The sequence below is a fragment of the Anabrus simplex genome, chromosome 3 (genome assembly GCF_040414725.1).
Source record: "Anabrus simplex isolate iqAnaSimp1 chromosome 3, ASM4041472v1, whole genome shotgun sequence".
Lineage (NCBI taxonomy): Eukaryota > Metazoa > Arthropoda > Insecta > Orthoptera > Tettigoniidae > Anabrus > Anabrus simplex.
Genome location: NC_090267.1, coordinates 345310174 through 345335515, shown reverse-complemented (window position 1 = coordinate 345335515; position 25342 = coordinate 345310174). Strand labels below are relative to the sequence as shown.

Sequence of the window (25342 nt, the reverse complement as noted above, 5' to 3'; positions counted from 1 at the left end):
CCAGTAATTAAAGCATCACGTGTTAAAGTGAATTATCGGTATATCATTTGTAAATAGAAATAAAAATGAAATGGCGTATAGCTTTTAATGCCGGGATGTGTCTGAGGACTTCGGCTTGTCAGGTGCAGGTGTTGATTTGACTCCCGTAGGCAATCAATCAGTCAATCAATATTGATCTGCATTTAGGGCAGTCGCCCAGGTGGCAGATTCCCTACCTGTTGTTTTACTAGCCTTTTCTTAAATGATTTCAAAGAAATTGGAAGTTTATTCCAATCCCTAACTCCCCTTCCTGCCTGTTAGGTCATCAGCCCAGAGGCTGGTTGGATCCTCAAATAGCACCACCAAAGGTTATGCGGTTATAAGAAAACCCAAAAAGCCAATGGCAGCACCAAAATGAGGCGTACTACGCAAGATGAGGAGTGAGGTAGTTTGCCATTGCTTTCCTCACTGGGTCAGAAAGTGATATTGCAGCACGACTGACCCTATGAGCAACACCTTTCATAACACTCAGATGCAGTAGTTATGCTCTGAATGTCATTACTCAGCACTGCCCATACCCCAGCAACTTCCATATTGTCACAGCCATGGATGTTGACTGGGACTTCGGTGGAAGCTACACTTTACTCTGGCCTGTGCCAAGAGATGGATGCAAAAGTACTGTATCCATCAAGAAATGACAGCAGGCAGGACTCCCCTTCCTATAAATGAAATTTGCCCCAATTTGTCCTCTTCCAACTTCATCTTCATATTGTGATCTTTCCTACTTTTAAAGACGCCACTCAAACTTATTCGTCTGTTGAAATGAAATGGCGTATGGCTTTTAGTGCCGGGGGTGTCCGAGGACATGTTCGGCTCGCTAGGTGCAGGTCTTTTGATTTGATTCCTGCAGGCGACCTGCGCGTCATGATGAGGATGAAATGATGATGAAGACGACACATACACCCAGCCCCCATGCCGGCGAAATTAACCAATTAAGGTTAAAATTCCCGACCCTGCCGGGAATCGAACCCGGGACCCCTGTGACCAAAGGCCAGCACGCTAACCATTTAGCCATGGAGCCGGACTATTCGTCTGTTAATGTCATTCCACGCCATATCTCCGCTGACAGCTCGGAACATACCACACAGTCGAGCAGCTCGTCTTCTTTCTCCCAATTCTTCCCAGCCCAAACTTTTGCAACATTTTTGTAACACTACTCTTTTGTCGGAAATCAAACAGAGCAAATCGAGCTGCTTTTCTTTGGAGTTTTTCCAGTTCTTGAATCAAGTAATCCTGGTGAGGGTCCGATACACTGGAACCATACTCTAGTTGGGGTCTTACCAGAGACTTATATGCCCTGACCGGGACATTGAATATTGCCACTGACTCCCAACGGTTACAGGTAACGACAGAAGGATGAAGAGTCCTCTCATAATTGCAAAATTCTACTCGTGTAAAACAAAAAAAACATGATCATGGACAAAAATGAATGCATGGGAAACTTCCCTGTGTAGATATTAAAGTCAGTGGGGACACAACTGTATATTTAAATGAACATATAACAAAACAGAACCAAAATCTATATTGGCTAGCCAGAAATACGAAACACTCCACGAACTACAAATTTGCTTGGACCAAGTACGGGATGATCTTTATGAGGAAAAATGAGGACAGCCCAATACCGCAAATCAAGACTGCTGCTGACCTACCAGCAGCTCCTTCGAAGCAGAGAGGCTGAGGATTCAAGTTAGGGTATGTATACCTGAGCCAAGTGATCAATAAATATACTTACATTGAAATTCTCTCTCGAAGTATGCACCAAGCAATTACAAATAGTAATACTAAACAATAGGCTATGGATATGAAACCAGTTTTTTCGTTTTTTGCTAGTGTCTTTACGTCGCACCGACTCAGATAGGTCTTATGACGATGATGGGAGAGAAAAGGCCTAGGAGTTGGAAGGAAGCGGCCGTGGCCTTAATTAAGGTACAGCCCCAGCATTTGCCTAGTGTGAACATGGGAAACCACGGAAAACCATCTTCAGGGCTGCCGACAGTGGGATTCGAACCCACTATCTCCCGGATGCAAGCTCACAGCCGCGCGCCTCTGTCCGCACGGCCAACTCGCCTGGTAATGAAACCAGTTCATGAGTTAGGACTTACCTTACGAGATGATATCACTACAGGCATTGTAAACACCGCTCAAGTCTTGAACAAATTAATCAACTATACATACAGCATACCTGTATGTCGTGATGAGGATGAAATGATGATGAAGACGACGCATACACCCAGTCCCCGTGCCAGGGGAATTAAGCAAGTATGGTTCAAATTCCCGATCCTGTCGGGAATCGAACGCGGGGTCCCTCTGACCAAAGACCAGCACGCTATCCATTTAGCCATGGAGCCGAACTGTAAATAGAATATTATTAATAATAATAATTTTACGCCCCACTACTACTTTTACGGTTTTCGGAGACGCTGAGGTGCCAGAATGTTGTCCTGCAGGAGCTATTTTACGTGCCGGTAAATCTACCGACACGAGGCTGAAGTATTTGAGATCTTTCAAATACTACGAGACTGAGCCAGGATCGAACCTGCCAAGTTGGGGTCAAAGGCCAGCGCCTGAACTATCTGAGCCACTCAAGCCCGGCTCTAGAGATTCTGAAAATGGATTGAAATAACTTACAAAGAAAACCTCCGTAACTCTGAACAGCGAAATTATGAAACACGTAATTTTCAATAAACCTATTTAGAGATACTTCGAAATCTAAAGAAATGAGTTTTCTGTTTCTTCCGTAAACTTAGTTAAATTTAATATACGACGTTTCCTATACCTTAATAATATTGTTTCTACAAAGCATTTTCACTCTCAGTAAACATATCTTCAAATGTAGAATTATGTCGACGCTGACAGTAGTATAATATTAGGGCTTGTCTCTCGGAGTTTAACAATTATATTCTTGGTCATAACGTTGATTGGCAAGTACGATTATGTTATACTACTAATACTAAAATTTTCATTCCTCCCCTAAAGGGGGATGCGGGCCTCCTACACTGTGACGCCATCTCTCAGGCCGGGAGATTTGTTTCGGTGAAGGAGATGCTCGGAGAAGGTGGGGGGGTTGGGGGTCGTGGCCTATACTAGGACCTGTCCCGGCATTCGCCTTAGTGCAGGAGAATGGAAAACCACGGAAAACCATTCTCAGGACAGCCGATGGTTGGAGCCTGCCGTGAGGTCCAGCCCTGTCCCGTCTCCCGAATGCAGAAGCGTAGATCCACAGTAGAGCCCTGGCCACCCCCGAATATGCCAGCTAGTCCCAATGTCGAATCATCAGCGAAGCTCCTTTGCAGAGTCCACTGTAGAAAGGCAATGGTTCAGTTATGTCCGTTCTTAAAATATTTGATGCATTTTAGCGGAACCTCTAACTAGAACCCCGATTGAGAAACCCTTCGTTAATCACTCCGATTGGTGCTTGCCTTTTCCGAGGGATGCAACGTCGAATTCTGGAACAGTCGTTTGTCATTTAGAAGTGCTTTTGTGGTAGATACCTCTATTATTATGTTCACAGTTAAACCACTGAACCTTGTTCCTGTATAAAATTCGAGCATTTGTTAAAAGAAATTTGTTCTTTTGTTATCATTATCTTAATCACGAGACAATCAGTTTTACGTGGAATGCGAACTACAGGCATGTAACTACAGTATTTACCGGGCGAGTTGGTCGTGCGATTAGGAGCGCACAGCTGTGGGGTTCAAACCCCACTGTCGGCGGCCCTGAAGGTGGTCTTCCGTGATTTCCCATTTTCATACCAGGCAAATGCTGGGCTGTACCTTAATTAAAGCCGCGGCCGCTTCCTTCCCATTCCTAGGCCTTTCTTGTCCCATCGTCGCCATAAGACCTATCTGTGTCGGTGCGACGTAAAGCAACTAGCAAACTACAGAATTAATTTCAAATATCTCATTCATTGGCCGGTATTCGAACCGCGGGTGCCTAGGAGAGAACCCGCTCCCTTCCTCCGCAGTTGTTGAGACATGAAACACGTCGGGTAGTGATAGTGGAAGTCGTACTTCGAAATCTTTAAATATTGATCTTAATTATCGACCTTCGAAAGATTTTTCTGCATCTCCTACCCCCTACCTTCGAAATCCTTTATCCCAGGGGCGCATAGCCACACTAAAATGTGTGTGTTTCTATGTCTCTTTAAGCTAGTCTACGTCTCTTTCTTCATTTTCTTCATTTTCGGCGAAGAAGAGCTTTTTCAAAGAAAATAATAACAACAGTGTATTTTGTTGCCAATACACATCTGTGTCGTTTCATTTTATAACAAAGATATTCGTTTACATGAAAATTGCTTCATTGTTTTCCCTCCGATTAGCAGAGAAGCCGCGCGTGTTACAGCTATGGAGATAGGCTCTGCATTCGGGATACGCGTGGGTTCGAACCCCACCGTCGGCTGTCCTGTAGTTTCCCATGTCCACTTCCAGGCAACCGCCGCGACAGTTCCCATGCATACGCCACAGCCGATTTTTTCCACCTCCTTATTCATTTTCATTCACCATTATTCATCCCCATTAGTTCCTCAACTGGAAGGGCATCCGTCCGTAAAAACATGTCATGTAAATTCATCCTTCATCGTCCCCGACGCCGTATCAAGAAACGGGACTAAGTTGTAGACAATGTTAAGATTGGATGGTTGTTTATTGTACTTCATAAAACAGTAATCACCACCACTACCAACACCACCACCACCACCACCACAGACACTACTGCATATCTTGCCAAAAATGGATCTGGACCATGGCCTCGATAATTATATGGAGAGAAAAAGCATGAAACATAGTTAACACAACGGCTGGTAAACAAGCGACTGGACAAATCAGCCCAACGTTACTAGACATTGGTAAGCTAGTAGTATTTTACCACAGAAATAACCCCTCCCCATATCCACCATTCGAAAATATCACTGTAGCGCTCTTAAAGCATTTATCTCATTTTCGGTCGGAAAAGAACATTTTTTTAATGCCCGAGGTAGAGGAATTAACAGAGCCATCTACAGTTAACGCCGGAAGGTACGCTTGGCAACGCTGTATCTATCTGTCAAGCGGAGGCCGAGAGAAAAAGGGGCGTGTCCGAGTTTGAATTATTTCACCCATATTCACTACATTTAGACCAACATGATAGTTGTGATAAATGCACACTCTTCGTAAAATGGCACTAAGAAACACACACACATCAGTAAATGCATTCAATGAAGTTAGAAATACACATTTTGCATGAACAAAAACAAAACACTTTAAGAACAGCACTCACAAGCTCGATTATTGTGGAGCGTTGACAGCTTCCTCCGCTTAGTGTTTTTATCCTCATTGCTGACATAACTCGTGTACCTCATCTGCTTTCAGTACTTATTTAACACGACATTGGAAAATGTAGACAATAAACAATCTATCGCACCACTATTGTCACGCCTACAAGACCGGCGTTCAAACCAGAACTGTTGATTGCCATCTCTTCCCAAAGCAGCTCAGGATAGAGAGAACATAAATTCTATTTTCACAACCCAGTTGGTCTTCGTGTACCACTGTTTTGCAGACACAAATGCAATGTGATGGCACTACTAACCCACCTCTCTGAAGTTCTTCAAAATAGGGATTACCTGTTCATTACTCTGCAGTAGACCTAAACAAGTGTCACGGCATAGCCTTCTGGATAGTGTCCTTATTGTATACCCAGAAATGCACAGCGTATTACCCCTGACATCTCAAAATGACCGCCAAAAATTTCACATGATAAACGTGAGTCTGACTAGTTTATTATTTCCATAACGTCTGTCTTGATGGAATAAGACATTTCTAATTGGCTACAGCCAAATCTCACTTTTCCATACCACCACCACCACAAGCCTAGAACAGCCTTAATCCTAATTTTCATTTCACTTTCTAGGACTTGAGGTGCAGTAACATTGTAGTTACAACCAATAAGCTATACTAAACCTTCTTTCTAAGTTATCACTTTGAAAGTTTCTTGACAGTAAATAATTTGCTTTCACAGTTCCAAACGAACTTTTACCTTTTAGTGCAAATACTGTAATAATAATAATAATAATAATAATAATAATAATAATAATAATAATAATAATAATAATAATAATAATGTTATTTGCTTTACGGCCCATTTAGCCATAGAGCCGAACTGCAAATAGAACATTACTATTAATAATAGTAATTTTACGTCCCACTACTACGTTTACTGTTTTCAGAGACGCCGAGGTGTCAGAATGTTTTCCTGCAGAAGTTATTTTACGTGCCAGTAAATTGACCGACACAAGGCTGACGTATTTGAGCACCTTCAAATACTACCGAACCGAGCTAAAATCGAACCTACCACGTTGGGGTCAGAAGCCCAGCGCTTCAACCGTCTGAACCACTCAGCCCGGCCCTTTTAGTGCAAAGTTCGAATTGTTCCCTTAAACATATGAGGCCTGACAGTGTGTACTTTCACTGCTTACCTCACGATACTCTATGAGATTGTGAAGCATTTTAATAGATTTATTTGAACATATTTAACACTAACACTACAAGAAGTGGTTCCTATGTAATTTAGTAAATATGCATTTAGTTGAGACCACTTTGATATTTTACCATTTGCTGAACATGTAATTTCTTTTACCAGCACATGATAACATATACAGAAACATTCATATCTTGGTTAATTTTGAGTAAATGGGTTACATTTGGCATATCATCCATCCATCTTCTTGTTTATCCTACTCTACATTTCCAGGCTCCTACCTTCAGGATATTTTCTTTCAACACTTTTCGATGATAAATATTTTGGCAAATTTGGGAAAATAATTGGACATGCATCCGGGAGAAGCTCATTAGGTTTGGGTGGTAGTATAGTTACGTTGACTTTACTATCACAAATTTGAACACATTTAACACCAACACTACAAGAAGTGGTTCCTATGTAATTTAGTAAATATGCATTTAGTTGAGACCACTTCGATATTTTACCATTTGCTGAACAGGTAACAAAACACTTTTTAATGCTATATTTGTCACAATACAAGGGAACACAACATTTTCTGGCCATCTGCAGATACACGAAACATTTTATTAATAAGCCAAATTCAGTGCTCACAATCAACAATAATAACGTTATTGATTTAACGTCCCACTAACTACTTTTACTGTTTTGGGGAAACGCCGAAATGCCAGAATTTTGTTCCGGAAGAGTTCTTTAACGTGGCAGTAAATCTACCGACACGAGGCTGACGTATTTGAGCACCTTCAAATCCCACCGGACCGAGCTGGGCTTAGAAAGCCAGCTCTACAGTCCAAGCTATTCAGCCCTGGTTAGCCTTCATATTATTTCGATAATATGCTCTACGTATGCTTATTCTATCACTTATATTGTTATACAGTATATGCCGGCCCCGTTGTGTAGAGATAGCGTGCCTGCCTCTTACCCGGAGACTCCGGGTTCGATTCCCGGCCAGGTCAGGGATTTTTACCTGCACCTGAGGACTGGTTCGAGATCCACTCAGCCTACGGGATTAGAATTGAGGAGCTATCTGACGGTGAGATAGCGACCCCGGTCTCGAAAGCCAAGAATAACGGTCGAGAGGATTTGTCGTGCTAACCACACGACACCTCGTAATCTGCAGGCCTTCGGGCTGAGCAGTGGTCGCTTGGTAGGCCAAGGCCCTTCAAGGGCTGTAGTGCCATGGGGTTTGGGTTTTTTATCTTGTTATATATAGGTACTTAAACATATTCGTGAAAAATTAAACGAAACACGAGACGAAGTTCACTAGACATCCCGCGGTTTCACCTTGGCCTCCACTGGACATTGCCAAACTTACATGACTCCGGCTTGAAACTGTAGTCGGCTATGGGAATTAACCATACGGTGCCATCGGGAACCCAATGAACTGGGAAAAAGGCCAGAAAGTGGATAATATTCTACAGCATATCTGTCCCTTACTTCTCAGTGATCCGTTGCCTTTTACAAACTCATCAACACAGACACGAATAGAAGAAAGTAATCAGTTTCACTCGTGCGCAGATTTCAACCCCGCAATTATGGAGAATTCAAAAGATACTGTTGTGTTCCTCTGACAGTTTTAGCTTTATCATTATCTGGTTTTATTGCGCAATTACAAACAAAGGCAGTTGTTAAAGATTATTTCCGTGAAATTACAACTATTTTTTAATTTTATTGCGGGATCAGATATAAGCCGAACAACTGTCAGCTGGAACATGTAAAATAGCTCTATGAACAAATCGAACTGCAGTAGATACAATCACTACCAGTCGTTCTAGTTCTTTGTCGATATACATTACTTATTAAATACAATAGCAATAATAATAATAATAATAATAATACCGAGCGAATTGGCCGTGCGGTTAGGGGCGCGCTGCTGTGAACATGCATTCGGGAGATTGTGGGTTCGAACCCCACTGTCGGCAGCTCTGAAGATGGTTTTCCGTGGTTTCCCATGTCCACACCAGGCAAATGGTAGGGCTGTACCGTAATTAAGGCCACGGCCGCTTCCTTCCCACTCGTAGTCCTTTCCTATCCCATAGTCGCCGTGAGACCTATCTGTGTCGATGTGACATAGAGCCAACTGTAAAGAAGAAGAAGAAGAAGAAGAATAGCAGCAGCAACCGTCCTGAGTAGCTCAGATGGTCAAACGCTGGCTTTCTGAGCGTAAATAGGCTTCCTTCCCACTCCTAACCCTTTTCCTATCTCATCATCGCCATAAGACCTATCTGTGTCGATGTGACATAAAAAACCAAACCCCACGGCACTACAGCCCTTGAAGGGCCTTAGCCTACCAAGCGACCGCTGCTCAGCCCGAAGGCCTGCAGATTACGAGGTGTCATGTGCTCAGCACGACGAATCCTCTCGGCCGTTATTCTTGGCTTTCTAGACCGGGGCCGCCATCTCACCGTCAGATAGCTCCTCAATTCTAATCACGTAGGCTGAGTGGACCTCGAACCAGCCCTCAGGTCCAGGTAAAAATCCCTTATCTGGCCGGGAATCGAACCCGGGGCCGTTCAAATGCTGGCTTTCTGAGCGTAAATAGGTGGGTTCAGTTCGTTGATATTTTAAAATGCTCAAATACGCCAGCTTGGTCGCCCGTTTTACTGGCACATAATATGATTTCCTGTGGGACAAAAATTCCAGTAACTGTGCGGCTCAAAAAAAACGCAAAAGAATTTAGGTCGTAAAACAACAATACTATAATAATAATAATAATAATAATAATAATAATAATAATAATAATAATAATAATAATAATAATAATAATAATGTATTATTATTTATTTATGTCTTTATTGTTGTTGTTTTGTTGTTGTTCCGCGAATTTCCGTGGTCCAGAGGGGAAGAAGCATGAGGGGTAAATGGCTGGACAGAGCATGAACCAAAGATTAAATTCTGACAAGTTTATTTATCAATTACTGTTTTCTTATCTTTGCTGAAGGCAAATATTTTCAGAAAACAACAACAATAACAGTGATTTAACACCTGATAACAAAACGGACAAGCTTAGAAGCTTAATTCATTCATAACCACGGGAGAAAGGACTCTCATTTTCAGACAAGACTTCGAGACGAAACTAGACCAATAGGTCTTATAAATTTAAAAATCTTTGGCATTAATTACGCGAGGTACTAGCCTTTACAAAAAAAAAAAATTCCCAACAGAGGGAAAATAGAACCTTACTTTGTTGAAAAAAGGAAGAACTCGAGGCTTCTAGAACGAAGTTACCCACAGAGGAATCGAACCCTCAAGTTCAAAGTTTCATATCAGATGAGTCTCGAACCCTGAACCACAATTTATAATTTACAGGGGCCTAAAGGGCCTCAAATTCACATTAGGTTAATGAATTCACATTAATTACTTCACGTCAAAGCACCTCTGGTTACACTTCGCAGACATCCACTTTCTGCTCTTAAAATCTTAAACAGCTCTCACAGTCGCTACCTTTATTTCATAAGGGAGTCACACCCGAAAAGCGGATCGAAAGATCCAGAAAATACAGGAGCCGAAGCTCATACTACTTGGCCAAGAAATAGAAAACAAAGATTAATGGAAAAGACGAGAACAAAATTAAATGGAGGCTGAACACTATCAAGCATTCCTAGTATAAGACTTATTATAACGCCTAATTGGGCATAAGCCCCAGTGACACAGAGGATAAGCCATGCTACTTGGTGACTAAGTCACCAGAAAACAAAGTTAATAAGGGAAACGAGGGTACACACTTGTGCGTACTTATATTTTACATAGTCCTCTTTAGGGGTTTTACAAGTCTGTAGACTGCCTAGAAAACCTTCATTTTAAGTCTTAAAGAAGAGAAACCCTACATTAACATTTGAGGAAACACAGATCGACTTAACCGTTACATGTTAAGGGGAACGCTGGAATCTCCCCTTTGCTCCACGTAAAGTTAACATAGTTAAGTGATAATTCTGCTTTACCTTATACCGCCATCTTTACGCCGAAGCCATGCCCAGCCTCTGCATCAGGCTCCCGAAGAAGATCTCAAGCAACGTAGCACTTTCAAAGTCCCGATAGGGTTGAAATTCACAGCTATGTATAGGGGACTGGTTGGTTGTTCTAGAAAAGGATGTATTGACTGTCTCATTGGTGGAACATAGTTGATAAACTCTAAAAAAAGAAAAAAGAAGAAAATGACCAGGTTATCAAACTATAAAACATGAACATTTCCCGACCAAGTTAATTACGCTTCAATACACTAGGTGGCACTTAGAATCAACAGTGGTGACATCTTGTGAAGATACATTAAACTTGGTTGATATGGTCGAGTTCAATCAGTCTCCGTTAGATTTCACTGCTGGCAGTGATAAAGCGGGAATTCATACCCAGGGAGAGGTCTTACTATTGTTTCAAGCCGGTCCGCTCACCGGAAAATATTGCTGCTGTGAGAGCGGTTGTGGCTCGGAGATCCTTCAAATCCACCAAAACTGCCTGTGTTCAGTTGAGCATCTCTAGTTCGTCAATTCAGAGATTACTACAGTCTCAGCTTAATGTTTCCCCATACAAAATGGCAACAGTTCATAAATTAACGGCGCATGACAAGCAACGGCGAGTACAGTTCGCTGCGTGGGCTATTGCAGAAGATGATCCCGTACTGCACAACACATGGTTCAGTGACGAAGCGTACGTTTATTTGAACGGTACTGTGAACAAACATAATGTCCGGTTTTTGGCGAAATAAGGGCCTGGGTGTTTGTGCTGTCCCCAACATACCTGCAACTCACACACCACACATAACACTATCCTCCACCACAATAACACGCAGTTCCTACACATGGCAGATGCCGCCCACCCTCATCGGAGGGTCTGCCTTCAAAGGGCTGCATTCGGCTAGAAATAGCCACACGAAATTATTATACCAAAAGTGGAACAATGTTGCAGGATAAGCCCTAAAATTTTATTATCTAGGTGCAGTTAATTTCTTCGCAAGTCACGGATGATTGGCGAGATTTCGTTCCCAGTACAATATCGTCTTGCGAGTGGTTTGCAGAATATTGTATAAATATGATGATGATGATGATGATGGTGATGATGATGATGATGATGGTGATGATGATGATGATTGTTGTTTAAAGGGGTCTAACATCTAAGGTCATCGGCCCATTGTATAAATATTGTATAATGTAGTAGTACTCGTACTTGTAGTGATCAGGACCACTGCTCATAAAGACCGATTTTTGGTTATCTATCATCTGGCTGACTTAGAGGCTTTCACTGCACAGTATATGCCTATAATTTTCTAGTCACCATAGTTCGAAAGAAGAGCAACAATTACTGTACATTTCCAGTCGAACTTATCTAAGGACCTTATGCGTGCTTTTATGCGTCACGAGAGCGTTCTGCAGGGACATTTAATGATACCTCTTGCTTCACTGTTACAAGGTCAGACAGTTACAATAGATCATTACTGTCACGGTTGTCGGACGTCACATAGTTGCTGAAGTCAAGCCCATGCCAGAAGCAGGCCCAGAAGATACTCAGTGGACAGGCAAGAAATTTGCCCCGTCTTTATTTCAATGTGAATGTGAATCGGGTTAAGGATGATACGGAGAGAAAAAATTGCCGTTTTAATATCCTTTAAATAACTTTCCCACATTGTCGGGTATATCCGTTACAAAGACCCCTGAATTACGCATATAAGCAGTAGCAAAGTTATACTAGTCGCTACAGGTTGGATTGTACACTGTGGTAATCCAACAGTGGAGCGGCGAGCAGAAAACACCACACAACTCCGCAGTGAAGCAGGGATGTCCAGTCGCGTAACCGTCGTACCACGTAGTATTCTGGTTTCGAATTTGGTTACGCGTTACGGGTCATATAGCCTTAAGCTTGCATTCTGGGGATGGTGGATTCGAATTCCAAAGCAACAAAAACGCAAGTTTGTAGTTTTACGCGACTGTTTTTTTTTTTTTTTTTTTTTTTTTTTTTTTTTTTTTTTTTTACAAGTGTGAGTAGCTTTTCCACCAAATTTCGACATTCTTGTTAAGGGAAGGAAGGTTTATTTATCTTGCAAAAGTGGCATAAAATTCAGCATCTGACACTGCATTGTGTTCTTGAGGATCGAGTCTCAAATGTGTATTAAACCTGCTTTCTTGAAGAAGGCAGAGACTTGAATGCTGGGGCTGCTTCTTAATTAAAGTCATGGCTGCGGTTCGAATTCCAGCCTATGTGTGTGAGATTTAAAAAAATCAAAAGATATGTACGTATGATTCGGATTCTACGTAAATACTCGCTCGGTAGGACAGTTGCTGGAAATAGGATAGGAGGAATCCTTCACAAGTAAGTGGTAGCAAGGGAAGTGCTATGCTCTTCATGTCGAAACCTACCCATATGACGGTGCCATAACTTTCCCCCCAGACTGCACTGTCTTTGTTTTCTTTCTGTCGGTGCGTTTCGAAAGTGGCATTTTATACTCTCTCCGTTTGTTTCCAATCTATAATGATGAAATAATCTTTCATCTCCGTCATTTCAATATCTCTGAAGAAAATTATTCACAAAATACCATAAAGTTCAGGGAAACCCCATGGCTCAAGACCTTTCAGTCTGCTGGGAAAGTCGTTTGGGATGCAGACAGATGCATTCTGGTTGAATTAGCGAGCGAGCTGGTTGTGTGGCACTGGCTGTGACCTTGCATTTGGGAGGGAGGATTCGAGCCCCTACGTCGGCAGCTCTGAAGATGCTTTTTCGTGGTTTCCCAATTTCACACCAGGCTGTACTTTAATTAAGGCCACCGCCGCTTCCTCTATGCCCTCACCCTTTCCTACCTTATCGTCACCGAAAACCTACCAGAGTTATTGCAATGTTACACCAATAGGGAAAAAATCAAGTTGAATTTCTTGAATCTAGGAAAATCATAAATGCCCGTTGTTATCTCCAAACACTCCACAAACTCCATCACGCATTTGCGATGAACACCCTTTAACAAGATAACGCACGTCCTCACTCTGCTCAGTTCACCTGCAGTCCTGGCATGCACCCACTGACTATCATCTTTTCAGTTTTAAGAAAGAAGAAATGCGAGGCCAACATAAGTAATGCGAGGCCAACGCTTTGAAACGACGGCAGCAGTGGCGGCTGCTCTTTAATGGCACAATGTCACGTGTCCTCCCCAACCCACCCTCGTATAAGATATGGGCCTCCCTGCTTTTCAGGTAGAAATTAAAATTAAGAAATAATCGAAATGAAGGTATTTACGTCATCATGGCGTAAAAGCAGCCCATTACATGTACCACATACTTCTATTCTGCTTGCTCCAATGCTAAATGCAGAAGCCGGGCGCAACCCCACTGTGACTGAGGGAGCAATGTTTAAGGAAACCTTCCTGTTACTTTGCCGCTGGGCATATGGACGATGCAGAACAGGAGCCTCGGTCACAAGCTTATGTGCCCGAAGCTCACTGTTGTGACGGCGGGGTGGAGGTTGCTAACGGTACTATTCTTTCACCCTGGAGTGCTGTTCGAAGGCTGCAAACTTGCTGTTGTAGTCAATGTGTTAGTAATTGCGAAAGCAAGTGCGAGTGCGGTGTGTAATATTTATAAATCCAACAACGTAATCGTTATATTTAGTACCGGTAGTTCCTTCGTAAGGATAAAAAAGAGTCCGAATTATCTTGCTCTCTTTAATTCAGTGTTAATTATTTACTATACAATATACTTAGTGTACTCATAACACTGTTATAAAGTTAAACGATCCAGAGGATAATAATAATAATAATAATAATAATAATAATAATAATAATAATAATAATAATAATAATGTCCGACTCGCTGGCTGAATGGTCAGCGTACTGGCCTTCGGTTCAGAGGGTCCCGGGTTCGATTCCCGGCCGGGTCGGGGATTTTAATCTTCATTGGTTAATTCCAATGGCCCGGAGGCTGGGTGTTTGTGCTGACCCCAACATCCCTGCAACTCACTCACCACACATAACACTATCCTCCACTACAATAACACGCAGCTACCTACACATGGCAGATGCCGCCCACCCTCATCGGAGGGTCTGCATTAGAAATAGCCACACAAAATAATAACAATAATAATAATAATAATAATAATAATGTCAGGCTGAGTGCTTCAGATGGTACAGCGCTGGCTTTCTGAGCTCAAGTTGGCAGGTTCGAACCCGGCTCTGTCCGGTAATATTTGAAGGTGCTCAAATACATCAGCCTCGTGTCTGTAAATTTACCAGCGCTTAAAATAACTCCTACAGGACAAAATGCCGGTACTTTGGCGTCTTCGAAAACAGTAAATGTTCAGTGGCGCCTCGTGAGGTACGAATTTAATTAATTAATTAATTAATTTATTTATTTATTTATTTAGTTCTGCTCTCGTCTGTGTGCTTCCCCTCATTTCATACCTCACGAGCCACCACTGGACAGAGGTCAGACGGAAAGGAGAATCAGTTCTACGGCAAGGATAGTGCGCAAAGAAATGGATATAATGTTTAAAAAGGAATACGCGTCTGCAGATTACGATGATGTGTAAGAGGTTTTGGCGTTCTGGAACCATACATGAGCCGGTGTGCGTTACAAAAATATTTAAAATTAAAGGTCAAAATAATGTCTAGATACCACGCGTGACGACAGTTGTAAACAGGAAGGATCAGAGTGCCTAGCAGCATGAGTCTGGTCTCAGTATGACGTCATCGGTTGCCACAATAGCGCCGCCATCTTAAGGTACTAAAATCGCTGAGCTAACAATTCGTGTAGCTCTGGACGTCATAGAGATTATTGTTTTAAGAGGATGTACAATTAGGCTACCATCCTCTCTATAACGCTAATCAGAGAAAAAAATGAAAGGGATCCAACACTTCGAAAAATGAAGATATCGGCCAACGAAACACAAGCACCACGAAGAGCGTGAAAATGAAAGACTCCCTAGCCCTCGAATGCTCTAATACCGTTTGGGTCAGAAAAGAACAAGAGTTGACCCCAAGGGAAGTCGTATAGGATGGATGAAAGTTAATTTGTCTCAATGCTACGAGTACGAAAAGATAAATCAATAGGTGAACATTTGAGAAAACTGTGGTGCGATGAAGTGCGATAAAAGTCGCGTCATATGGGCAATAAATGGCTTGAAAATTGAAAATGCAATGATTCAGAAGATATATTCCAAAAAGTCCAAAATCACCGTTGCTGATCTTCAAAAGGCTTATCGGAGTGCCTCAACGTTAAGGCAGCCGAGCGTTGTAGAGTGAGTTCCGCGCTACTACAGATTAAGATGGTGTGTACGAGGTTTTGACCTAGACTACATTTATACGGTAGTTCTAGAACCGCCCCAGCAGAGCACGTCTACTGTCTCACAATTAATTAGCGGTGGAAAATGATTTGGAGCTCATTGATGTGGATATCAATCACCCTGATGATGATGCTGAGGCTTTGGTGCGCGCATCGAAGCTCCTATGATACAAATATAAATGGAACTTTCTATTTGTTTCTCAGAAATACGCAATGTCGATTATATCACTCCACATAGGGTCGCCGTCAGGAAGGGCGCCCGGCCGTAAAAGAGGGTCAGTTCTAAATGTGCTGCACAGTTCGCATCGAAGACACAACCGGGGTGTGGGAAAGGCGGTATAAAAACTGACCACATATTTTTATTTCGAAAACATTTATCACAAAACCCTAGTACATCGACTTTGTCTTGAAAATATTGAAATTTATTTAAAATTAAGAAATGTCAAAGATAAAATTTCAAACCCATACTGAGAAGATATTTTGTTCGGCTCCTTAGCTGAATGGTCAGCTTCAAATCCTTCGGTTCAGAAGGTCCCGAATTCGATTCCCGACCGGGTCGGGGATTTCAGTTGCGTCTGGTTAATTCCCCTGACTCCGGGACTGGGTGTTTGTGTTTGTCCCAACACACTCCGCTTCATATACACATGAGACATCACATTACCAATCAGCACAGAAATACGCAATATTGATTATATTTATCCACATTGGGTCGCCGTCAGGAAGGGCGTCCGGTCGTAACAGTGGGTCAATTCTAAATGTGGTACACAGTTCGCACCGAAGACACAACCGGGGTGTGGGAGAGGCGGAAGAAAAACTGACCACATATTTTTATTTCGAAAACATTTATCACGCGATACATACCTATTCTAAGCCCGTTCGATGTTTTCAAAACCAACAAGTCCTTTCTCATGAACGTAATTGCTCACTAGTTCTAGTACAACCCTTGTAATTGACACTCTCTCTCAAACTTTTTTTGGTGAATTTGTAAAATTATTCTTTATTTACATATGTTGTTCGGCCTCGGAAGACCATACCGCCAGCATTTTCTCTTTAAAACTAAATTTTTGGAATGGGCACTACATCTGAAAAGAAGAAAATACTTTTTTTTTTTTTTTTTTTTTGCTTTACGTCGCACCGACACAGATAGGTCTTATGGCGACGATGAGATAGGAAAGGCCTATGAATGGGAAGGAAGCGCCCGTGGCCTTAATTAAGTTACAGCCCCAGCGTTTGCCTGATGTGAAAATAGGAAACCACGGAAAACCATCTTCAGGGCTGCCGACAGTGGGGCTCGAACCACTATCTCCCGGATGCAAGCTCACTGCCGCACGCCCCAACAAGGGGGGGGGGGGAACTGCCCCCCTCAACCCCCCTAATCGCCGCTACTGTTTTCTAATGGCGGCTTAGGTGAGTTTTTATATTTATTTTCTATCGGAACAAGTTATTATCAATGGAAAAATGCTACATTACGGTAATGTGAACCCTTATCAGCAAACTTCACAAGCCCCTACTGTTTAATCGGATGATAAGGTCGACAGGAAGGGAATGAAAGGGCTTAGTTGGTATAATACAACTGCCAATAGTTACGACCACAGACACTGGCTGTCGTCTTGGAACTTATCATAGGTCCTACTTTTGTCGTCCCTGTGATGCTATGTCAACATAGCGGCAAATGACTCTCAGGATGCCACACTTCCATTGAACCGTTAGAGATGTCAGGAAGTAGGGACTTGCTCGCGGCCGGATACAGATATGCCAACCGTTAGGATGTACTCCTGCAGAACATGCTTTACAACAATCAGCATGCATTCCATCTGCTACAGCTCAGCTGACGGAGCCCGCGTTAAACTGGGGGGCCATCGAGCGTTGAAAGTCTCGATGTAGGATCAGACATCCTGAATGACGTGAAATGTTAATGTGCACATTATGGAGGTCGGTTGTAAAAAAGGCATGTGTGTCTAACGCTTGACCCGATTCTCAACGGGGTCTGGTATGAATTGAGATGAATCTTCGTCGCAAGCTTTTACGACAGGGTGCCCTTCCTGACGTCATCCTCATCAAATGAGCTGATGATATGGTGGTGCTGATTGTTTCATCAGGGAGAAAAAGAAAAAGAAATTAAATGAATGACGTGATGTATGATAATAGGAAGGGAGAGGTTGAAACCTGGTGCTGGCACATAGCCTGCCAATATTAAAACGTAATAAGCTTCTTGTTATTCTTCTTCTTCTACTTCTTGTTTTCGAATGGGTCTACTATGGACCACGTTAAGCATCATTCATTTACGGTTCTTCCTCTTTCGATCGGCCCAGTACTTCTTCATCCTTTCGGAGTGGGCTTCTTTACGTTCTCGTGACCAGTTGTTGCCGGTCCGTTTTTTTGCTACTTTGATCTTGGAATCCCTTAATTTTGTTGATGATTTTTCTGTATTCCTGTCTGTTGTATACTACCTGCTGTAATATATTATTTTCCTCCATATCCTCCTTGACCCCTTTAAGCCAGCTAGTTTGTGTCTTCCTGTTCTCCATGTATTCCAGAATTCGCTTGGCTGTTCTCTCTGGTGGCATTCTTTTAATGTGTCCGTAGAAGCAGAGTCTTCTCTTCTTGAAGGATGTTGTGATTTTTTCGGTCCTTTTGTATAGTTCCTCATTTGGTCGCAGTCTAAATTCTTGACCCACTTTCCTGGGCCCTAGTATCTTCCTCAAGATCTTCCTTTCTGTCTTATTATTAATTTGTTAGTGGTATAACATCACATCTAACACAAGATTTTTGGCGGTGCAGGATGGGAAAGGACTGGGACTGGGAAGGTAGCAGTGGTGACCTTCATTAAGATACAGCCACAACATTTGCCTGATGTGAAAATGAGAATCCATGGATATGCCGGCAGTGGAGCTTGAGCCCACCATCTCCCGAATTCACGTTCACAGCTAGGTTACGTGACCCGAACCGCGCAGCCAACTTGGTCGGTACCAGTGTTATTGGGGTATGAAAGCAGAGTGGCTTTTCAGGTGGTGGCGGTGATTATTGTTTTAAGATGAAGTACAACTAGGCAACCATCCTCTATATAACACTAATCAGAGAGGAAGAAATGGAAGGGGTCCGACACTTCAAAAAATGAAGGTATCGGCCAAAGGAAGACAATGGCCACGAAGGGCCATAATGAAAGACTCCCTAGGCCTCGCAATCTAATACCGCCAAGGTCAGAAGAAAACAAAGAGTGACCAAGGGAGGTCGGATAGGATAGATGAAAGTGAGGAGCCTGGCACAAGTAAGTGGAAGCAATGCTCAGGGCCCGTGGTCACCAACCAACACTCCCAAGTTGAGAGCCCCTTTTAGTCGCCTCTTACGATGTTATTAAACCGTGCTGTGGATGTTATTATACCACCCCTACCCACAGGGGGAAGTGGCTTCTCATCAACGTGGCCACAGTTGGAATCCTACCCAATGCATGCGCCATTTTTAAAATAAAAGTCGCATCCGTATGGTTCGGACTTCATGCAAAACGCAGACCCTGTGATCAGGTTATCAACAGTCATGTGAACCTACATGCTTGCTTGTGTTATTGTTATTATTATTATTATTATTATTATTATTATTATTATTATTATTATTATTATTATTATTATTATTATTATTTCGCGCCTGGGGAAATTTCATACGCTAGCCACAATTATTGATGATTTGATGAAAAAATCAGTAGGGATATGTCTGAGTCACGGCCGTAAGTTTTCACATAAAACAGTTTACGTACAACGTGATCAGTACTGTCAAAATTAAGTAGGCTATGTAGTCAGTATGTGTTTGACATCTTAATATCTTAATGCTGAACAACTTTTCACATCTTTAACATCATCAGTTCCAAATAATTTTCTACCACTGGGGCAGAAGATGTGCTCAGCTTGGGTTTCAGTAGCGCAGAATTCGTCTCACGACGCTCATCTTAACTATCAGACCTCCCGATAAGTCTTTTGATGCTTGACATTGATGATTTTAGACTTAAATGTTCTCCATTTTATTTTTATTTTATTTCACCTTATACATATATTTCCTACTGAGATGAATCAAATGACACCTCACACGATATGCTGCCATGCCAAAGTTTAGAGCTACTGTACACGAATTGCTAGCCGCTCAGCACAGCGATTTAGCACCTTAAGATGGCAGCAGTATTTCATCACTTGATGACATCATAGCAAAGTCAGATTCTTGTTGCTGTCGTCACAACTTTTGCCTGCAAATTATTTTGATTTTCATCATCATCATTTTACAGTTCCAGTTTCCTGGGTACTGTTGGCAAGCCTCTTCCATTCTCTCTTATTGAGATACATTCTGTTATTAATGACATCCTCCAGTGTCCTTCCCCGGTCTGCATTGTCCATCTTTACAATGTCCATCCAGTGGGTTCTTAGTCTACCCACCATCCGTTTTCCTGCCACATGTCTCTCCAAATTAACATATGCTGTCCTTGTTTGCTCTATCTTCATTACATGCCCAAACCCCTCAATCTGAGCATGCTGACCTAATCTAACAGTGATGTAACAATCCCAGCTTCCTTCCTAATCACATCATTCCTTAACTTGTCCACTTTGGTTTTTTGAATTGTGGACCTAAGGAAATTCATTTCAGATGCATGCAACCTTGAGGGTTAAGATTGGTATGAAGTACTGACTGAACATCACCAGCTTTGATTTTGTTGGTACTTTTGGATCCCAGAGGAGTGTTCATACTTGCTGGTAAAAGTGAGAGCTCTTCTGCACTCTATTTGCCACCTCCTTTGCGGCTAGTGTATCTCGAGATATTACACTGCTGAGGTATGTAAAGCTTTCCACACTTCCTAGTGAATGGTTTCCTATCATGATTTTTGCTGGTCGCCCGTCTCTATTTATTGCCATCACTACTCTTTTGGGTTCACTTATCTTGAGACTGAACTCCTGGAACTTAACCTACCATTCATTGATTGATTTTGATTTTAAAATATTCATATTTTTGTAACGCTCGCCAGCTCAAGTAGGATTCTGAAACTATAGACATATTCTACATTAAAAACAGTATGGGATGTATTGAAGCCATGACCGCAAGTCTTTTGGGCGTAGAATATGTCACGTGGGTGTTAGAAATAAGTGACTGCACGTGTTGAGTTAAGGTTTACAAATGTTTGGCTTCAGTTGCTTCTTTGATGGAGTTTATCCACCTCATTGCCAGCCATCCTTGTCTCCGTATTCCCTCCAAGACTTTCTCATTATGTGCCCGAAGAAACTCAGCTTTAGCATCACCATTAAGGCCTCAAGCGATAGATTGGGTCTGATTTTCTGAATAACCCACTTAGGCTTATTTATATTCTTGGTAGTCAAGGAATTTGTAACTGTCTCCTCCAGAACCATAACTCAAAGGCATCAATGTGCTTTCATCTTTCTTTTCATTATTGGTCTATCTTTCACAACTATATGTAGCTGTAGGAAAGAATAGTGCTTGAACCATTCTAATCTTAGTGCGCATAGACACATCAGGGCATCTGAAGATCTTACCAAAACTTTTGAATACTGCCTTACCAACAGTCAAGCTGCAATGAATTTCTGGACTGTCACAACTGATGGTTGATCCCCACTTCGATCACATCATCATTGATCTTCATTCTTTGTGATAATCCTGTTGATAGTATCTTGGTCTTACTGATGTTAAGATACAGCCCCATTTTTTCTCTTTGCTCCTTAACTTCAAGTACCTATCATATTTCTCCAAATCATCTTTATTTCCAGTTATCAAAGTGGTATCATATGTATATCTTAGATTACCTATTTGGAATAGTTAAAACTATACCTGTAAAGTTATTAATTTCAGTATATTTCTATGCATTTCCTTACATATGTTGATTTGATGTTCACAGCAGGTCAGTTTAGCGATGCTGAATGTGCCTGGGTGTGGCTCCTGCCTTCTGTGTGAACTAGTAGTCTTAGGGGTACTATTGGGTCTTTTGCTCATACTAGCAATTTGGTTGTATGCTGTTCTCACGATTGGAGTGTGCCATAGCAAGGCAAGAATGGATGGAAAAACTGTTATAGTTACTGGAGCAAATTCAGGTAGGTACATTTTGTTTCTTGAACTATACCAACTGGGTAGGCCTACTAAAGAAAATATGTGCAGAGGCTTTTGCCAACAAGATTAGAATTTAACAAACTGCTATGGAATTATACAAGAGTCCTGATGGCTGAAGACTTGACAATTGAATGTTCATTTTAATCAAAGTGTATTTCTTCACAATATTTACAGAGAGATATTTGGAGAATTTTTGAAAAGCAAACCAGAGAAAAATTTATTTCTGAGAAGAGTGTTTTTAAGGAGTAATTATTTCCTCTCATAACCATTCTGTTTCTTATTAACATGCCTTGACATTCCAATCACTGATGGGTGTTTGATATACGGTTGGTGTTTAGCAGTATGCTCATTATTAATTCTAAATCTTTCTTGTTATTTTGGACTGTTAATACTTGGTTTTCTTTGTAGGCATTGGAAAGGAGACAGCCTTGGAATTGGCTAAGAGAGGAGCAAGAGTTATTTTGGCTTGCAGAAATTTGGAGACTGGAAACAAAGCAAAGGGCAAGTGATGATTTTTGTATTCAAACTGTGGAAGAAATTCTCTACCTTATCATGTAGTTTGCTATCACTTACCTGAAAACTTAATTTCTAATATAAAGAAGTCTACCTGGTTTGCAAATTTTGTTTTCACTAGTACTTCATTTGCAATGTGCCGTGGTGTACAGCAGCAGCGATTGGGAATTAGAGTTTGGGGGGGGGGCAAAAATGTACAGACAACGAAAAGTACCCAGAGAGAGAGAGCGAGAGAGAGAGAGAGTGTGTGTGTGTGTGTGTGTGTGTGTGTGTGTGTGTGTGTGTGTGTGTGTGTGTGTGTGTGTGTGTGCTAGATGCATTCTTCCCATCATGCCAGAGTGGACTGCATTTACAGGAATAGTGGTATAAGTCAAGCGTCACGGCCACATGATTGTGTTGTTCTGTGTTCATTATCGTTGTTATTTACATTCTAAAATCAAAAAGTCCTTGTAACTGTGGTAGTAAGTATCGGTATTGTTTTCTTTATTTAGATTTTTAATATTCAGGTGTTATTAAATTAAAAATAGTCTTTATAAGGGAAATTCGCTCTGCATGTTGAAATTCTTGATAGCAAAGAACTTGAGAAATGAAATCCAAGTGGTTGACCATACGTTCATGCTATCACGACACTCCTTTCTTCCAAACGATTGGGATTTCAGAGTTATCGAGAGAAAATGAAGAACTGCTCAAATTTTCACTCCAGATGATTGGTGTAATACCATTCAAAAGGCAAGGAGAAAACAACCCTTTGCCATTTATAGAATGGCTCTGAATGACTTTGTCTCAACAAAAGACATAGAGAAAAGTGTATCATTTAGAAAGATGAACACGCAAAATGAAAAGTTCAGTTGGCTTCATCTTCAATGGTTTCGTTTTCAGAAAGACTCTCCTCATCTCATTCTCTACAAGGAATCTCTCGATGAAGGAATCCCTTTCAAAACTTTGGACATTACTCCTTCACATCGTGTTCATGGCCGTCCTCGTTTGTCTGGTGTTCAAATCATCCCTCTCAACAACGCTGTGTGACCTGTCACCGAGGCTGACAAAAGAGACATGATGACCCTTCTCCCATACATACAATTTAAGAAACAAATAACTAAAATGTCTTTATTAAATATAATTTTAATATATCATCTGCATATTTCATAAAATGAATCATGAATTCTTGTAAAGCCTGAATTTACATGAAATGAAACGCGAAACCTTTAATTTCTCAGAATGGGAAAATATTGACTTAGACCACTTTGGCTCTCAGCGGCTCATATACCGGTATATCAAACCTGAATAAAGCTACAAAATGGTAGGTATTTTTATGCTCTCTGAGCGAATTTCGACAGAGAGGTAAAGGTTGGCAGTCTCCCAACTTCAGTCAGTAATCATTTTTTGAGATTTTGATTCTATTCTCTACGATAAAACTTTCACCAAAGGAGCAATATTACACATGTATTACAATTCTAACATTTCTTCACACTACACTCTTTATCTCCTCTGAATTAGATCTGATTGATATCCATAGTGTTAAGTAATACATGTCACTTAACAGTGTAAAGCAGTGGAAGAATATAATGAGCTGTCCAGAAAGTACAGATATTATGTGTTTAAGGAAATATATTTTCATCAAAGTATTTCAAATTTTCCTCCATGAATAAAGTCCCTCTTCATGCATGCAAGACTGAAATAAGTGGCAGGTGAATGGCACAATTTCCAGTCTATATGGTGGCTTTCTGCAGGTGACCTAAACATCAGAGGCTTCATGTTATCTCACTAAGACATAATTATTCCTATTGGCTAGTTTCAGCCTCTTCTGTTGAATGCTTTGGTGTGTTTTCAACACATTCAGGTTAATTGTCTGATTGTTTGGGAGTAATTCTATCAGACACAATAAACAACCTTCTGTGCATGAATATTTTACTACAGTGTTTATTTAGGTGGTTTATGATTATGATCAGAGGTAGGGTGACCAGATGCAAACAGATTTTTAAAATAGGACAACATTATTTAAAAAAAGGAGGACCATGCCAAAAAAGTCTGAATTTAGACTTATACATTCTAACTTTCACATACCAAAACAAAATTTATCCATTTCCATATTATACAGTAAATGTTTACAAAATTTAAACAATGAAACTAATTTACAAGCCTTGCTGGACTTGCCTGAAGATTCAGTTGCCTTTAGGAGTTTTGGATTATCTAACATATAAAAAGATACACATGTAAATTCCTTTAGATTCTATTGAACCATTCAGAGAATTTTTGCAGATTCTACTTTGAAATAGTTCCTATTATCACTCCATTGTGCCGAGATCAATGAAAATACTTTTTCTTAATTTGCATTGTGCCCTGGTATACAGTAGCGGTGATTGGGAATTAAAAGGTGCGGGATGGGGATATATATATATCAAAACTGAAAAAGAGCTACAAAATGGCAAGTTTTTTTATGCTCTCTGAGCTAATTTCAACAGACAGGCAAAGGTTGACAGTCTCCCAACTTAAGTCGGTAATCATTTTTTGAGATTTTGATTCTATTCTCTACGATAAAACTTTGATAATGATGATGATGATGATGCTTGTTGTTTAAAGGGGCCTAACATCTAAGGTCATCAGCCCCTAATGGACGACATGAGATGAAAATTAAAATATTATTAAAATGTATCGACTGACTAGAGTTTAAAATAAATGGTGATGAAAAAGGATTATGAGATTAAAACAATCAGTGGATCTAATTCGCAATGTCTTATTTTCTAATAAAAGTATAGAAAATAGAGGTGATAATGGAATAAGGGATTGCCTGGAAGTACAGATATACATATATATATAATTCATGTCAGAAGTTAAAATACCGAGCTCGATAGCTGCAGTCGCTTAAGTGCGGCCAGTATCCAGTATTCGGGAGATAGTAGGTTCGAACCCCACTGTCGGCAGCCCTGAAAATGGTTTTCCGTGGTTTCCCA

The 25342-nt window shown here is 41.2% G+C and overlaps 2 protein-coding genes across 5 annotated transcripts in view; one reads left to right on the top strand and one right to left on the bottom strand.

Moving 5' to 3' along the window:
- Positions 1-25342, top strand: part of LOC136866360 (retinol dehydrogenase 14) — a 78780-nt gene that overhangs the window by 1372 nt on the left and 52066 nt on the right. The window contains exons 2-3 of one of the 2 annotated variants that reach the window (XM_067143234.1): positions 21670-21862; positions 22287-22379. In XM_067143234.1, coding sequence (XP_066999335.1) covers positions 21685-21862; positions 22287-22379 — 271 coding nt within the window. In that variant the 5' untranslated portion in view covers positions 21670-21684. The remainder of the gene's footprint in view (positions 1-21669; positions 21863-22286; positions 22380-25342) is intronic. The other variant, XM_067143235.1, reaches the window with a different exon arrangement.
- The window catches only part of LOC136866359 (uncharacterized), a 238770-nt gene that overhangs the window by 169896 nt on the left and 43532 nt on the right, over positions 1-25342 (bottom strand). The window contains exon 1 of one of the 3 annotated variants that reach the window (XM_067143232.2): positions 10473-10608. The exons of the other annotated variants lie outside the window; for them this stretch is intronic. The gene's annotated coding sequence lies outside the window, so the exon portion shown is untranslated. Of the gene's footprint in view, positions 1-10472; positions 10609-25342 lie in introns of those variants that run through there. 3 annotated transcript variants of the gene reach the window in all.